General features: G+C 59.9%; 1 protein-coding gene across 1 annotated transcript in view; it reads left to right on the top strand.

The window, feature by feature from the left end:
- Positions 1-4,679: 4,679 nt before the first annotated feature.
- CACNA1I (calcium voltage-gated channel subunit alpha1 I) overlaps positions 4,680-16,405 on the top strand; it is a gene marked incomplete at both ends in the record, with an annotated part of 81,772 nt that continues 70,046 nt past the window's right edge. Inside the window, one exon of the mRNA XM_080704780.1 lies at positions 4,680-4,937. Within this exon, the coding sequence (XP_080560906.1) occupies positions 4,680-4,937 (258 nt within the window). The remainder of the gene's footprint in view (positions 4,938-16,405) is intronic.

The raw sequence follows: 16,405 nt of genomic DNA, 5'->3' as shown, positions 1-16,405 counted from the left end.
CGCACACACACACACACACACACACACACACACACACACCCCTGGGTGACTAGCCCAGGCCCTAGGCCTCCTCCACCAGACCTCTGAGCTCTGGGACATACCCTAAAAGCTCTCTAGTGCTGGCTGGAAGATTCTGGAAGGCAGGTTTCTCACTGCCTGGGGAAGGCGTTGGGGTCTGATGTCCCCTGGGAGGGGAGCCCTGTTTCTAGGGCCTGAACCAGGTTGGTGCCTGTAATGGTTCTGTTTGGGCTTGAGAGTGGACAGACCAGGGACTCTTTGTCATCTCTGAAGCTGGGTGGCCTTGGGTACTGTGGGCTCCCCTGGGTCCTGTTCTCCTCTGTGAGGAAAAGAAGTCATGGAGTTGTGGGGAGATTTGACACAGATGTGTGTACAACCTTTGGCCCTTACCTGATGGAGGGTGTGGTGGTGGTGATGGAGCTGATGGTAGTGATGGTGATAGCAATGATGATGGTGGTGATGGATGTGGTGATAGTGATGGTAATAATAGTGACGGTGATTGTGGTGGTGTTGGTGATGATGATGGTGGCGATGATGGTGGGGATGGTGATGGTGGTGGTGATGATGATTATGGTGGCAATGATGATGGGGCAATGGTGATAATGCTGGTGGTAATGGTGGTGATGGTGGTGATGGTGATGGTGGTGGTGATGGTGATGGTGGTGGTGATGGTGATGATGGTGGTGATGATGGTGATGGTGGTATTGGTGGTGATGATGGTGGTTGTGGTGGTGATGATGGTGGTGGTGGTGGTGATGGTGGTGATATTGGTGATGGTGGTGGTGGTTGTGGAGGTGATTGTATGGTGGTGATGATGGTGATGATGGTGGGGGGTAGCAGTGATGGCCAAGGGAGGGCTGGGTATGCAACCAGGGATGGCTCACCTGGTTCCAAGTCCACTCAGGCACCTGCCTCTGCGGGCCCCAGAGTGCCTCTTCACCAGGGACTGCTGGAGCAGGCAGGAGGAGTGCTGACTTTAGAAAGAAACTGAGGCTCCAGGAGGCTGGCGGAGTCAGGATGGTGTGTGGGCTCCATATGCCCCTGCCCCTCATGGAGGCCCATGGGGGAAGGGGCATCCGGGTGGCTCAGGAGCCCCCAGAGGAGGAGCTGGGGAGGCGGAGGCAGCTCAGACCCAGGGACTGAGTGGGCTTGAGTGTGAACCCACTGCTGTCAGCTAAAGCAAGTCCTCAGCCTCATGAGGCTCTGTCTATGGACGGGCTGGAGCCTGGGGGGCCTACCGCCAGCCTCAGAGGGCTTCGTCATGGGCACACAGGTGTCAGGGAACAGGAGCTTGGCCACAGGCAGAAAAGGGGCTTCTGGGCTTTGGGAGTGGAGAGTGGGTCAGAAGGTGGTGGCCGGGCTGATTCCAGGGGCGGAGGCTGCGTGGGGTGTTGGGGTGGCCTTAGCAGCAATGGTTTCTAGGAGCATAAAGCGACGGGTGTAGGGATGAAAACAGGGCGGTAGTGGAGCGACAGATTCAAACGGGCAAGAGAAGAGGAGGAAGGCAGGGCCGAGGGCGAGGAGAGGGTGGCCATGGCCGCGCGCAGCTCTCCCCCGGTGTGGCCACAGGGTGGTCTCAAGGAGGCCTCATCAGCAGGCCAGCCTGTCTGTCCAGCTGTGTCCCAGTCCTCCCTGCTCTCAGCCCCTGCCCCTCTGGATGGTTAAACACAGGCCGGGCACACCATCCCTGCCTGGTGCCCGGGGCTTCCATTGGACTGGAGCTCCTCCCCCTGGGCTCCTCCGGGCTCCTCCGGGCTCTGGCTGCCTGTTCGCTCCTGCCCCGGCTCAGCCACACAGGCCTCATTTTGATTCCTTAAGCTCCTCCTGGCCTTTGCACCTGCTGTTCCCCCCGCCTGGAGTGCCTCTTCTGCAGATCGGCCTGTTTCCCCTTAAGATTCCTGTCTCCCCTTAAACATCTCCTCCTTGGGTTTTTTTTTTTTTTTTTTTTTTTTTTTGGCAGTGCTAGAGATGGAACCCAGGGGCACTCTACCTCCGATCCACACTCCCAGCCCTATTTTTTATTCTTTATTTTGAAACAGGGTCTCACTGAGTTGCAAAGAGCCTCACTAAGTAGCTGAGGCTGCCTGAGAACTGTGATCCTCCTGTCTCAGCCTCCTGAATGCTGGGATGACAAGGGTGCCCACCACGCCTGGCTTTCCTCCTTTATTTATTTTCCATTGTTCGTTTGTTCAACAAATATTTACTGAGCACCAGTCTGTTCCAGGCACGGAACCGGGTTCTGGGATGGGTGGTGGAGCACGGTCTCCGCTCTCTCCGGTTCTCCGCTCTCTCCGGCCCTCTGCTCTCTGCTCTCTCCGCTCTCCGCTCTCTCCAGCTCTCCACTCTCTCTGCTCTCTCTGACGCTCCTTCAGGCTTAGAGGTGAACACCAAGCTAGAGGCACAAAGTGTAGAAACAAAAGCGGCATGGATGTGTGTCTGCTGGTGCTGAGCTACAGAGCCAGAAAGAGAGAAGCAATGGTTGCACCTCTTCCTCCTGCTGGAGCGGAGTGGGCTGAGCACGGGCTGGGGCCAAGTCCAGCTTGTTGCCAGCCCCAGAGCCGCACACAGTAGGTGCTCAGGAAATATTTGTGGAAAAAATGAATGACTCAGCAAGGCCTGGGAGGACAGGGCCAGGACGCAGAGGGATGTCTGCTCCAGCGAGGGCTGGTGCGGCGGGGCCTGGGGGAGGTCAGAGGGGCGTCTGCTCCAGCGAGGGCTGGTGCGGCAGGGCCTGGGGGAGGTCCACTTCACGCAGGGCGAGTGGCCGGGGAGCGAGCTGTGGCCTCCGAGGCTGGCATCGCAGTGGTCAGTCCCGAAGCTGCCCAGGGAGCATGTTGTTCTGCCCAATGGTTGACACGTGGCCGGCCAAGGTGCCTGGGAGCTTATGTAAGGCCCGTGGCTATTTTTCTGGAACCAAGAGTAAAGCCCTGAGCTCAGGAGAAACTGTCTCCCTGACCAGCCGGGCGAAGTGGTAGAAAGTGCCAGTTCCTGCCTGTTGCCCCTGGGAGCCACGGAGATGTCCAGATGCATCAGCTCTGGGGGCTCAGTGTACAGCCCGGAGGTCACTGGTTCCGGGGGGCTCCAGGGGGCCCGGCTCATCCCCTGCTGCCCAGCCGGCACTGCTGAGGCTCTGGGTCCCAGGGGTTCCGGCCAACAAAGCTCCAGGGACCAGCGGTCTCCTGGGTGAGGCACTAAGGGGGTGCCTGGAGGGGCTGTCCTCTTTACCTGGCCGTGGTGCACCCTGCAGGCACTAAGTGAATCTGGGGTGCTGCTGTGGGCTTCCAGCCTCTAGCCGCTTCCTGGATCTACACGTGGTTCATTGCGGAGCCTGGGCAGGCCACGCCCTGCCCTGGGCCTCAGTGTCCCCACCTGCCAAATGGGCAGTCAGTAGCATCCAGGGAGAGCAGGGCACGGAGGCCTGGGCTGGAGGCGGGGCCAGCTGTGTGATTGGCAGGGCCCGGGTGGAGATGGAGGTGTGGGGTCCCTTGATAAAGCAAGAACTTCACGTGGCACCCCAGAACGTTAGCCAGGCGCAGCAGAGCCGGGAAGCCGCCCTGGCCGGGTCGCAGCCCTGCTGTCACTTGACTTCCTGCCTGTTCGTTCTCCGTCTGCAAAGCAGAGGGGTCAGTCTCAACGGTCCCCGGGTTCTTAGCCTTGGGAGGCAGCCAGGGGAGGTTCCTGGGTCAAGGGCTCCTGCAGGTCTCAGCTGAAGTGTCAGCGCCTCAGAGATGCTCCCAGTGATTCTCGCCTAGCCTGCTGGGGTCCCCCTGCCTCTCATCACATATCACCCCAACTTCTCCTTTATAGTTCACATCATCCTGGCAATAATATCCTCTCTTTTGTGTGTGGTATTGGGGATTGAACCCAAAGGCCTCCTACCTCCGAGCTGCACCCCCAGCCCGATTTTATATCTTATTTGGAAACAGGGTCTTACTAGGTTGATGAGAGTCTCACTGCTTGCTGAGGCTGTCCTCAAACCTGCGATCCTCCTGTCTCAGGAACCCAGAGGCATTTGACCTCCGAGCTACACAACCCTATTTTTTATTCTATATTTTGAAACAGGGTCTCACTGAGTTGCGGAGGGCCTCACTAAGTAGCTGAGGCTGGCTGGGAACTGTGATCCTCCTGTCTCAGCCTCCCGAGTGCTGGGATTACAAGCGTGCGCCACCACGCCCGGCTTCCTTGTGTTTTCTATAGAGTTTTCTTTTAATGATGCAATAATTGCTTGACTGTGGTCTTTCATTATTATTATTTTTGTGCTGGTGCTAGGGATTGAACCCAAAGCAGGGCCTTGCTCATGCTAAGCACATACTCTACCCCTGACCTACACCCCCAGCTACAACTCTAGTCTTATATAAAAATATGAATATTGGCCAGAGGAATAGCTTGCCTAGCATGTGTGAGGGCCTGGGTTCAGTGCCCAGCGCAGCCCCAAACCACAGGCTCAGTGAGCTGAGGGGACTCGCCCAGGGCCCGGCGGCCGGGCAGAAGCGAGTCTGGCCCCTCGGCAGGGCTGTGCGCGGGCGAGGAGCCAGTGGGCCTGAGCTGGGCTGTCTAAGTGCGTTCCCTAAGCAGGACCAGGCTGGGGAGCCAGTGCCCGGCCAGTGCCACCATGATGTGCCTCTTTCTCTCCTCCCCAGGGTGCCCTGCTCAGCGCCGCCATGGCTGAAGGTTCCTCACAGCTCTCCTCTGCAGCAGCACCGGCCCTGGAGCCGGGGGTCACTGAGCAGCCGGGGCCCCGGAGCCCCCCTCCGTCCCCCCCGGGCCCCGAGGAGCCCCTGGACGCAGCCGATCCTGATGTCCCGCACCCGGACCTGGCTCCCGTTGCCTTCTTCTGCCTGCGGCAGACCACCAGCCCCCGGAACTGGTGCATCAAGATGGTGTGTAACCCATATCCTTTGAGCCACCGGCGTTTCCATGTCCCAGGGCGAGGGGTGGCGACACAGCGCTTTCCTGGATCCCCGCCTGCCTGCCCGGTCCTCTTAGAGCATCGCAGCCTGCAGGCCTTGGTGGCGGTGAGCCGGCCCAGGTGCTGGGGTCTGGGAGATGTTAGGATGCTGAGGTTGGACTGGCGGGGACCTGGTGTTCTGCTGATACGGGCATCCTGGAAGGTGCTCATGGCTGTGGGGGTCAGTGCCGAAGCTGGCTGGCTCAGAAAGTCCTTGGGTGTGAGCCCCAGTCCTGTACTGGGGCTGGCGACGCAGATAAGTTGGGCACTGGCCTAGCTCCTGGCGGCTGAGCCGGCGATGGAGGCTGAGCACACGGTGGCTGAGGGGCCAAGGCGCAGGTGGCAGAAGCCCCCCGGAGCCCCTCGGGCTCCCCGGCTTGCTCTCGCCACTCCCTGCTGTAACATAATGCCAGAGACTAGGAAACGTAGAAAGAAGTCTTTCCTTATGGTTCCGGAGGCTGGGAGGGGCAAGGTGGAGGGGCCGCATCTGGTGAGGGCCTTGGTGCCACGTTGTCCTGTTCCAGCAGGTGGAAGGGCAGGAGGCAGGGGGAGGGCGAGAGGCAGGGGTGGGGAGGGTGCAGGAGGCAGGGGAGGGTGGGAGGCAGGGCCGGTAGGAGGCAGCGAGGAGGGCAGAGGACCCAGTACTGGGAATAAGAGCCAGGGCGCTATGCCTCTGGGCTGCATCCCTGGCCCTTTTTATTTTGAAACTGGGCCTCATTAATTTGCTGAGGCTGGCCTCCTGTCTCAGCCTCCCTCATCCTGGGATTTCAGGCCTGTGCCACTATGTCTGGAGGGCCTCTTGGTTTTAAGATCTGCTGGTGCTGGAGGCCACCCAGAGGGGCTGCTGGTGAGTGAGGGCACAGGACTCCGTCCCCCCTGAGTCTTACGGTGCCCCGGGGGCAGGGAGGGCCAGGGCAGCCCTGGGTGCCCTGCTCTTGGAAGCCAGAGGGGCCGCCCTGGGGCAGGTGGGGGCCAGGAGCCTTGGGCCCCCGTGGGTAGTCGGGGCTCGGGCAAGGCGAGAGGGTCTGCTGGCCACTTAGAAGCGTGTCTCGAGTCCTGGGGGTGGGGCACAGGCACCCCATGTGGGTACTTTTAGCATTGAGTGTTGGGGAGGCCGTAGGGGCCTGCTTCGTGGGAGTAAGGAGGCCTCCAGGCCAGAGAAGGGCGTGACCTCAGCAGCTGTGGGTCTCAGAGGAAGAGAAAGGCTGGCGGGAAGACCAGGGAGAGGCGACACCAGGTCACTGCCCCAGGATGACAAGAGTGGATTTTGACTCTGTCACCTGGTGCCGTGCAGCCTTGAGTAGGTTGCTTTGCCTCTCGGAGCCTCAGGTGGTCAGGATGGTAACAGCATATGGCCTTGGGCTGGGCATCTGCCACGGGGCCCTGGGGTCCAGCTGCGCTGGCCTGAGCGTCACGGGCACTCGAGGCCTGAGTCCTGTGCGCCCTGCGGTGACTTCGGGCCGCCCCTCCTCTGAGCCGCAGCATCTTTACCTGAAGGTGGGGCTGGGGGAGGTGCCTCTTCCCGCTCCCCACGAAGCTGGTGCCGGTGCCTAGACCTCTCAGAATTCACCCCTTCCCGGAAGGCCCGTCAACCCCGGAACTGCTCAGAAGGAGGGGTCCCCAGCCCTCTTGGCTGGGGGCCAGTAGGCTGGCCGTGGTGGGGGACGAAGCCTCACCTGGACCGTCGGACCAGAGATGTGGCAACTCCCAGGCAGAGCGACTTCAGGAGCTCCGGGGACACTCAGACGTGGAAATCCCGTGACTGGGTCTGAGGGTTCACAGGTAAGATCCAAGCCCCGGTGACTCTCCAGTTCTAAGCTGCCGTGATCCAGAGACTGGAAAAGTCTGTGCTTCAAAGAGGGCGAGCCTGGGGTTTGGGGAGCGGCAGCGCTATGCATCTGAAGTCCTGGGAGTCCGTGGAGCGATTCTGGCCCTCGGCTGCCCTGCAGCTGCCCATGGAGTCCCAGCAGGCTGGGCGGCTGGGATAGCGTGTACACTGGGGTCACCGGGGCTGCGGGGAGCTCAGGGTGCTTCGGGGATTGGGGATGCCGTACTGTGGCTCTGATGGGGTGCCTAGGGCTCTGGGATTCTTCCCTGGCCAGAGCCTCCCTCTCGCCCATCCTCAGCGGCAGGAGGGCTTAACCAGGGGCTCAGTGAGGCCTACATTCCTTTTTTATTTCTTGGGGAGCAGTGGTAGCGTCTTTTGGTCCAGGCTGTGTCCTAGATTACAGGATGCCTGGTGTTCCTGGGGCCTGGACATGTGTCCCTGGATCGCTGTGACCAACACAAGTTGGCCCTTCACACATCTGGAGTCTATGGAGGGCAGCTTTCCTCTCACTGAGAACAGAGCTGAGTTGGCGGGTGTCAGGTGTGGGGCCTGGGAGCCGCTGTCCCGACCACCAGCTCCATGGCCGGCGGTGGGCCATCTGCCTGGACACATCCTGAGCTCGCGGCCCTGCCCAAGGCCAGCTGCCCTTTGAAGCTCGGTGCTCCCTGACTCAGCTCCTCGGCCAGCCTGGAGCTGGGCCCTGACTCACCGCTGACTCATGAAGAGCCAGAGGCTGCGGGGACCCTCCCTGAGCCCGCTAGCCGGGGCTGGAAAGGTCCATCGGCCCAAATGTCAGCAGTGCTCCCTGCCTGGCTGGGCTGCGGGCATGCGCTGTCACTGGGGCTTGGGCCTTGGTTTAAAATGCCAGGCTGTACTGTTTGGCTGACGGCGTGTGGCGCTGTGGAAGGTGCTGGGCACCTGAGTCAGGCTCAGTTGCTGTGTGGCCATGGCTGGTTCCTTAACCTCTCTGAGTCCCAGTTTCCCCACTTGTCACGTGATGCTTGTCTGCAGCTTTGTAGACCAGCGATGGCAGAGCACTTGTGGGCGCTTCCTCTCTTAGGAGAGCCCGAGGGGCGGTGGGGGCCTTGTGCCTGGCGAGTAACCTGCTCTGCTCGCGGTAGGTTCAACAAGACGTTGAGACAAGTCTTCAGGTGGATCATAACACCTTCTGAGGACAGCGTTCCCAAGGAAAATGAGATTCAATCTTTGCGATCCAGAGGAATCAGTGTGAACAGGGTGAATCCGTGTGAGTTTTGATGCTCAGAACCCAGCCCTGTCAGTGCAGACATTGCTAATCAATCGTGGCATCCTCCAGCAGGGCAGCCTGGCAGTCACGACTAATCGGCTGGAAACCGATATTTCACCCTTGGATTAGACACCCAGAGCTTTCTTTGGACCATAACCGGCGTGTGTGTTAGGTTTCATTCCCCATCCTGTATCCTCAGTTTTCTTTTCTCTGTAATGGGTTAATTAAAGCGTATGAGAAGCCAGGCATGGTGGTGCACACTTGTAATCCCGCTGCTTGGGAGGCTGAGACAGGAGGACCATAAGTTCATGGTCAGCCTCAGGAACTTAGTGAGGCCCTCTATGACTGAGTGAGAACCTGTTTTCAAAATAAAAGAATAAAATAGGGCTGGGGGTGTAGCTCAGAGGTAGAATGCCCCTGGGTCCACCCCCAGTACCACACACACACACACACACACACACACACACACACACACACATCGGCGGTGATGTCCACAAGGCGCCCAGCGGTGTGTCTGGTCCAGAGGAGGTGCTGGGGCGGCGGGAGAGCAGATGCAGCGCTTACTGAACCCTCAAGGCCCTGCTTCACAGCCTAGGAGAGCGAGGCTCTGAGCAGTTGAGTGACTGACTTGGGCTGCACAGCCAGGACGTGGCAGGGCTGGGGTGAAAGCCGTCATTTTGGTGACACCCCCAGGTCTGGCTTTTTAGGCTGCCGGCAGGTGTGCAGTGTCTTGGACCAGCTACTCCTCTGCTGCTCTCCCCTGGGGTCTGCTGGCCCCATGCTTCTCACTGGCCCTGGCCTTGCCCCTCTGGCCGCCCCGGCCTGGCTTGGACCCGCTGCCTGCCAGGGCCGGAGTCCATGGCGAATGGCTGTCTGGTTCTGGCTGTGCGGCCTGGCTGAGACCCGCTGGCCTGGCCTCTTCTGGGCTGGAAGGAGCTCCCTGGACACCGCCCTGTGGCCCCTGTGGGCTCAGCGGGGCTGCAGAGGGAGCCGTGGCCCTGGCCCCGGCCCCACTCCCAGGCCAGTCACCAGAGCATGGCTGTCCAGCCGCTGGGCGTGTGCTTGTAGGGGCCAGGTGGCTGCTGTGGGCGGGAAGCCGCTCAGGCTCTGTGGACAGATATGCATCCAGTGTTGGGACGTGGGGAGAGGCCAGGTGCCCAGGCCACAGAGGAGCCCCAGGAGCGCGGGGAGGCCGGCGTGGCTGCCTCGGCTCGGCTGGGACCCGGGCTCCCATCTCAATCTCGTGCCTGGCTTCTTGGCTGTGTGGCCTTACTGAGCTCCGCCGAAGCTTCTGTGAGATTGGGGACATCACAGGTCGATTGGGCGATCCAGGGCCAGCTCTGGCAGACAAGTCTGGGCCGTGTCCTGGGCCACGGGGCGGGGGCTGGAATACTGGCCCCCTCATGGCCGAGGGGCCCCTCCTCCTCCAGCCCTGGTCCAATGGGATTGTCCAGACGGTGGCCAGCATTGCTGGGAGAAGCAGCACATGGCTGGGAAATTGTCCGTTCCCCTCCATCTGGCGTGGAGAAGGTTGTTTTTCTCAGAAATAAAAGTCAGCATCACAAGTACCATCCCCCAGGATGCGCCTGGAGGCCAATGTGGATGCCACACTTTCATTGGTCAGCAGGGTGGGATGGACAACCAATCAGAGGAGTCTGGCTGGGCGGTGGGAGGCTGACCCCACAGGGCGACCTCAGGTACTGTGGTGTGAACATTTCTGTGGAAAGAGCTGCAGATTTCGAGGCTGCCTTCGATCTGGCCTGGGGGCACTGGAGAAACCTGCCTGTGGGAGGGGGTCTTTTGGGCTGGGTCTTGCTGCATGAATAGGAGTTTCCCAGAACAGTCGAGGGAGGATGTTCTAGTGAGGGAATAGTAGAAGGAGCTGTGAGGAGTTTGGCGTGGCTAGGACAGTGTGAGGCAGAGGCTGGATAGCAAGGTGTGAGTGCCAGCTGCGTCCGGGTGGGGGCACTGATGGGCGTCCACAGGGATGGGATGTGGCAGGTTTGTGAGAGGGGTCGCTCCTGGAGTGGGGGCACAGGTCTGTGGAAACCAGGCAGGAGGTGCCTGGGAGGGACATCCAGTTATTCATTCAGCAGGAGCTGGCATTTGCCCGTCCTGAGTGGAGGCCCCAGGGATATTCATTCATGCGAGGGCGCCGTGCAGGCCTGGACACCACAGTGAGCCCCAAGGTCCCCAGTCTGACAGGAGCCACACCGGGACCTCTCCCCGAAGCTGCGGGAGGGACGGGCCTCAGGGCGCGGTGGCGGTCAGCTGACTGGCCGGGGAGGACTGATGGGAGGACGAGGAGGAAGCGGTGGGACCGTTGCACCTGGACTGTGGGCAGGAGAGGACCGAGTGGGCAGGCCAGGGGACATGGGGTCTGGATGGCCCGGGAGGCGGCGGGGAGGCCGCCCATGAGCTCCTGCCTTGGGAGCCGTTTGACAGAGGAGGGCTCAGGCGGTGAGGAGCCCCCCAGGCGACGGTGGTGCTGGAGGGCCGCAGCCCCCTGGTTGTTGATAAGGAGCCCCTGCCGGGAGGGCGGGCTGGTGAGTACAAGTCACCCACTCCTGGGGAATTAAAAACATGATTGGATTTTTACTCCTCCATCCGGCCCGGGCTTTGGAAGCTGACTTTGACCCGCGCCTCCTTCAGACCCCGTCATGATCCTGTCGGGAGACAAATGGCCTCATCTGTTTCCCTGGGAGAGAAATCAATACGTCTTTTTAATCAGCCAGGATGACTGCCTGCTAATCCCTCCGGCTCACCTGTGGGGCTGCCTCTCCGCTCCATCCCGCCGCCTGGCCCAGCTGTGTGGTGTGGAACCCTCGGCCTCCGAGCGTGGCCTGCTGGAGGCTGCATCCTGGGAGGCTTGGGGTGGAGGCCGACAGCGCGGGGTGGGGTGGGGGTCGCCCTGGGCCTCCCTCCTCCCGATTTCGATTTCGTGGACCAGGACATGACATGCAGAGAAGAGGGGTCACTTGCCCAGGGTGCAGAGCGGAGTCCAGATCAGACCTGGCTGTGACAGAGGACGGAGCCAGGGCCTCCCCAACACCCGCGCGTTCCTGGGCTTTCCTGTGGCTTTGGAAACGTGGGGACGGTGTGGAGTCCGGAGCCTGGGGGTCTCTGAGGCCCACCCCGAGCATGCAGGTGCGTGTTGGAATCCCGGAGCTGCCCATCCCCGCGAGCCCGCCCACCCGCCCCTCCTGCACTGGGACACACTCCGTCCACCCTCTGACCATCTGCCCGGTCAGTCACCTGCTGACCCTGCTGCCGCCTGAGGCCTCGTCCCCGCCCCGGTCTGTATGCACCCGCCTGGCCACTCATCTGCCAGTTCTCTAAGAAGTGAGGCTGGGCCAGGAGTAAGGCAGGGAGGCCGAGGGTGTGGGGCCTGTGGGGAGCTCCTCATGGAGGCAGGTACGCAGAGGGAGGCCCAGGGCACAGGACCATGCATTCACAGGCCTCTCCACTTACCAGCAGTGTTTTGTCCCCGTTCAACCGCCGGCTTCTCTGGACTCACATTTTCCTATCTGTAAAGTGGGTGTAAAGCCTGGCATGGTGCCGCACACCTGTACTTCCAGTACTTGGGAGGCAGAGACAGGAGGATCGCAGGTTTGAGGATGGTCTCAGCAAGTAGTGAGGCTCTCATCAACCTAGCGACCTCTCATCAACCTGTTCAAAAGAAATATAGGGCTGGGATGTAGCTCAGAGGTAGAATGCCCCTCGGTTCAGTCTCCAGTGCGTGTGCTTGCGTGCGCGCGCGCGTGCGCGCGTGCGCGCGCGCACACACACACACACACACACACACACACACACACACACACACTGTGCAATCACGCCTTCCGTGCCTGTCTGCCTTGGTCATGGATGGAGCAAGTCCTCAAGCAAATATTAGAAGACGGGACTGTGTGAGGGGCAGGTCCTGGCTCTGTCCCCGACCAGCTGCGGCCAGGGCCGGTCTGGAACAGGGACGCAGCCCGCGGTGCAGGTGGCCGTGCAGGTCTGTGGAGATCAGAGACCACAAGCACCCAGCAGGTTGCTTGATATTTTTGTGTGTGGGAATTGAACCCAGGTGCATTCTACCTCCAGGCTCCACCTCCAGACCTTTGTTTGTGAAACAGGGTCTCGCTAGGTTGCTGAGGCTGTCCTTGAACCTGTGGTCCTTCTGTCTCAGCCTCCCAAGTACTGGGATTACAGGTGTGCACACCGGGCTGCTTGAGATCCTTTGTGTGTGTGTGTGTGGGGGGGGGGATTGAACCCAGGGACATTCTACCTCTGAACGACATCCCCAGCCCTTTGTTTTATTTATTTTTTACATTTTTTTTTTTTGGTGGTACTGGGGTTCCTGGAAGTCCTCTTTCCTCCAGGCTACACTCCCAGACCTATTTTATATTTTTGAAACAGGGTCTCTTATGCCAGCACGGCTGGCTTCGAACCTGCGCGATCCTCCTGTCTCCGCCTCCCAAGCGCGGGGATTACAAGCGTGCGCCACCACGCCCGGCTATTTTTTACATTTTGAAACAGGGTCTCACTAAGTTGCTGAGGGCTTTGCTAAGTTCCTTAGGCTGGCTTTGAACCTGCGACCCTCCTGCTGCAGCCTCCCAGGTACTGGGCCACAGGCGTGCGCCCCACGCCCGGCTTGAGTTGTGAGCAGCCGCATTTTAATTCTTAGAGCGGTTGCTTTTGTCATCTCTCGTCCCCTTTTTCCTTGAGATGAATCGCGCGTGCAGCGGAGCGCACACATCTGAGTGTGCCGCCCGGGGCACTTCTCCGTAGCTGCTCTCCCGTGACCGCCGCACAGGCCCAGAGCCCCTGAAGCCCCTCATCTCCGTCCTGCGGCTGACTCCCCCACGTTCCTGCTCTTCTGGCCTCCTTCGCTGTAGCTTACCTTCATCTAATTTTTTTTTTTTTTTTGGTGGTACTGGGGTTCCTGGAAGCCCTTCTACCTCCGGGCTACACTCCCAAACCTATTTTTGCATTTTTATTTGGAAACAGGGTCTCCTAAGCCAGCGCGCGGGGCTAGCTTCGAACCTGCGTGATCCTCCTGTCTCAGCCTCCCAAGCGCGGGGATTACAAGCGTGCGCCACCACGCCCGGCTTCATCTAATTTTTTACCTCATGCAGTCGCACGTGCACACATTATTTGCCCTGTCGTGTCCGGCTTTCATGGCACAGTGCGGACTTGTCCCCTCTATTGCCTGTGGGCCATGTGCCTGCTCACGGCTGTGTAGTATTCCATCCGCGGGGTGTCCCACAGGGCTTCTCGGTCTTGGTACTGTTGACACCTTGCTGTGAGGGCTGTGCTGTGCATGGAGACGTGGTCAGCAGCCTCCCTGACCTCTCCCTACTAGATGCCGGCGACTAGCACCCTGACCCCAGGGCTGTGGCAATAAAGATGCTCACAGGCATGGCCAGATGTCCCCGGGGTGACAAAATCACCCCCGATTAAAAAGCTGCCCTGCCCAGCATCCTGTTGGGCTATTCCCAGTTGGGGCTGTTGATAGTAACACAGCCGTGAACATTCCAGGATGTGCTTTTGGGGGACCGAGGCTGGCCCTTCTCCTGGGTACAGGTTAGAAGCGGCCCTGCTGGGTCCTAGCGCGGATCCATTCTTACTTTTAGAAAGATACTGCTACACAGCTTCCTGGAGTGGTTGTTGCCTGTACAAATTTATGGGGTGAGGGAATGAGGGAATGACTGAGTGTATGAAGAGCATCCTCTCAAAACCCCAGGCCCAGACTCAGCTGATGCTCAAAAGCGGTACCCCTGTTACCCAGCACTAGAAAATGGCCCCACCTCATTGCTGGGTGCTGGAACAGGGCACACCCCAGCACCTCCAGGGAGGACCTAGGCCCGCGTCATCTCGGCACCCACTGCAGACTCCAGGTACACAACATGTGCTGCATAGATGCTGTGGACCTGGCCTCAGAGGAGCACAGAACTGGCTCAAGAACCAGGTCCCCTGACCTCAGGTCCCCGCCTGAGCTCCTGGTCCTTGGCCGGCTGGAGTCCACCGGGGTGGGCGTGATGGGGGCTGGCCACCTCCCCATCGCCCATGCCGGTGGGGAAGCTGCCTCAGCCCCCTTCCTCCACTTGGTGCATTTAGACTACGAGGTGTACCCTGGGAAATGGATCAGATTTCAGATTTGACAAAAATAAAAACAAACTTAGCCGCCCCCGCCAAACCCAGCACTCCCCCCACCCGCCTCCCAGAGCCCCCCGAGTTGTGGAAACTGCGCCTGTCAGCTGGTGCGAGAGGGGTGGTCGTCATGGCAACCGTGCAGGCCACTGGCTGGCTCCGGGGAGGAGGCCGCCCTGCGGGCGCTCACTCACAAGACAGGCCCCTCCACCAGGTCACTCTTCTGCATGGGACCTGGCAGGTGTGGGGGGTCTCTGGCATGGCGGCCTCCCTGCGACCCCATCCTGGCCTCCGCAGGACTCAGGGCTGGGGTGCGGGGTGGAGTTGTCCTAGTCCAGCTCGGGGGGGGGGTGTCTAACCACAGAGTTCTTCCCTCCTCTGCCTCCCGCAGAGAAAACCAGCCTGTCCACCCTGGCTCCCCAACCCCACCAGACGGCCAGCAGGCCTGGCCAGGGCACCCGACCCTGCTCAGCCTTCGCCGGTCCTGCGAGAAGACTGCAGTAGTGTAGGAAAAGCAGGCGTTCCACAAACACCAGCCAAGAGCCTGCAGCCCAGGCGCTGAGCCTGAGACAGCAGACAGGTCGAGGTGGACGTCTGCTTGAGCCCCTGGGGTGCAGAGTCAGCAAGAGGCCGTGCAGACCCCGCCTGAATCCGGAGCCAGCTCCAATGCCTCAGCTTCCGTATCTACAAAGTGGGGGCGCAGTAGTGTCTGTTGGCTTGGGGAGCCTTGCAGAAGTCCCCTGACTCTGCTCTGTCCCAGGCCTCAGTTCACCCACTGGTTCCTTCTGAACGGCTGGGGTGCGGGCTCACCTGCCTGGGATCGGCTTCTAAGGGCTGGTAATGACATCTTTTATTTCCTACTTTTCTATTAAAAAATTTTTTTTTCTTTTTCTGACTTTCTTGCTTTCTTTGTTTTTGATACCGGGGATGAACCCAGAGGTTCTACCTCTTAGCTACAGGTGTGTGCCACCACGCCCAGCTTCTGTTTTTTATGTCTATACAGTCAGCAGTTAATACCTGTTCTCTGTCTTGGTGTTGACTCACTTAACACTGAGTTCTCCATCTCTGTCCTCCCAGCAAAGTGGGAGAGCCCAGGCCCTGTGGAGGAGGAGCTCTGTCTGCTGACCCCGCAGGGCCAGGCCTGGGCCATGTGTGTGCAGGTGTGCCAGGGCCTCCACTGGGCACACGTGCTCGCTGCCAGGTTTAAATGAGAGAATGCACGTGCAGTTAGATTAGAAAGCTCCTAGGCAAAGGAACACTGGGCCGTTTCCGTGGTTGCTGCTGTAGATCCGGGCCGGGCACATCGCAGGCGCCCCATATAGGCTCATTAATTCCCGCTCCTTTCCAAGGACTTGGGAGGCTCGATGGGGGGCGGGGCTGGGATGTGGGGGCGTGTCCCGGGCCCTGGGGAGGGCTCCCTCAGGACAGGCTGGCGGTGGGGCCGGCAGCCCCCAAGGACCTTTGGGTTGCTTTTCTCCCGAGGCCCGGGCGTCTGGGATGGCTTTGCCTGCCAAGGAAACCGTATTGATTGGACCGCTATTGATCCGTTTCTCCATCTGCGCTCCTCGAGGTGCTCATGGCTGCCCATCAGGGATCTAATCAGCTGAATGACTGCCAGGCGGCTGTGCCGAGCGGCGGCCTACTTGGGGCCTGGACATGTGGGCAGCACGGGGTTCAGGGAGCATTTGAAAACCTGGCTGTTGCAAGCTGGGAATGGTGGTGCATGCCTGTAATCTCAGTACGTGGGAGGCTGAGACGGGAGAATCGCAAGTTCAAGGCCAGCCTCAGCAACTTAGTGAGACCCTGTTTCAAATAAAAAAACGAAAAGGACTGAGGATGTAGCTCAGAAGTAAAACACCCTGGGGCTCAATCCCCAGTACTGTAAAGAAAGAAAAGAAGAGTAAAGAAAGAAAATACAGAAAAGAAAACCCAGCATGGCTCAGGGACCCCCGGGGTGGCAAGTGTGTTGTGAGAGTCATTTCTGTTTTGGACAGGTCTCTGCCTGTTTCCTGGGTGCTTTGGGGGTGGGATCAATTGCTCTCTAAAGATCTTGGGGGGCTGCTGTGTGACACAGGCCACCCTAGGACCTGGGGTGCCTTGGGCAGGGTGGTGGGCTGCAACTGCACAGCCTCAACTGCCAGTCAGGGGCTTTGCAGGAGGCAGTGGGGAGCCATCGAAGACTCCCTTGCCCTGGATGAGCTAGTCTGCAAGCCCTACCTGCTTTATTACC

The sequence above is a fragment of the Muscardinus avellanarius genome (assembly GCF_963383645.1).
Source record: "Muscardinus avellanarius genome assembly, chromosome: 11".
Classification (NCBI taxonomy): Eukaryota; Metazoa; Chordata; class Mammalia; order Rodentia; family Gliridae; genus Muscardinus; species Muscardinus avellanarius.
Note: the sequence above shows the minus strand (reverse complement) of the source record. Positions and strands in the feature narration are given on the sequence as shown.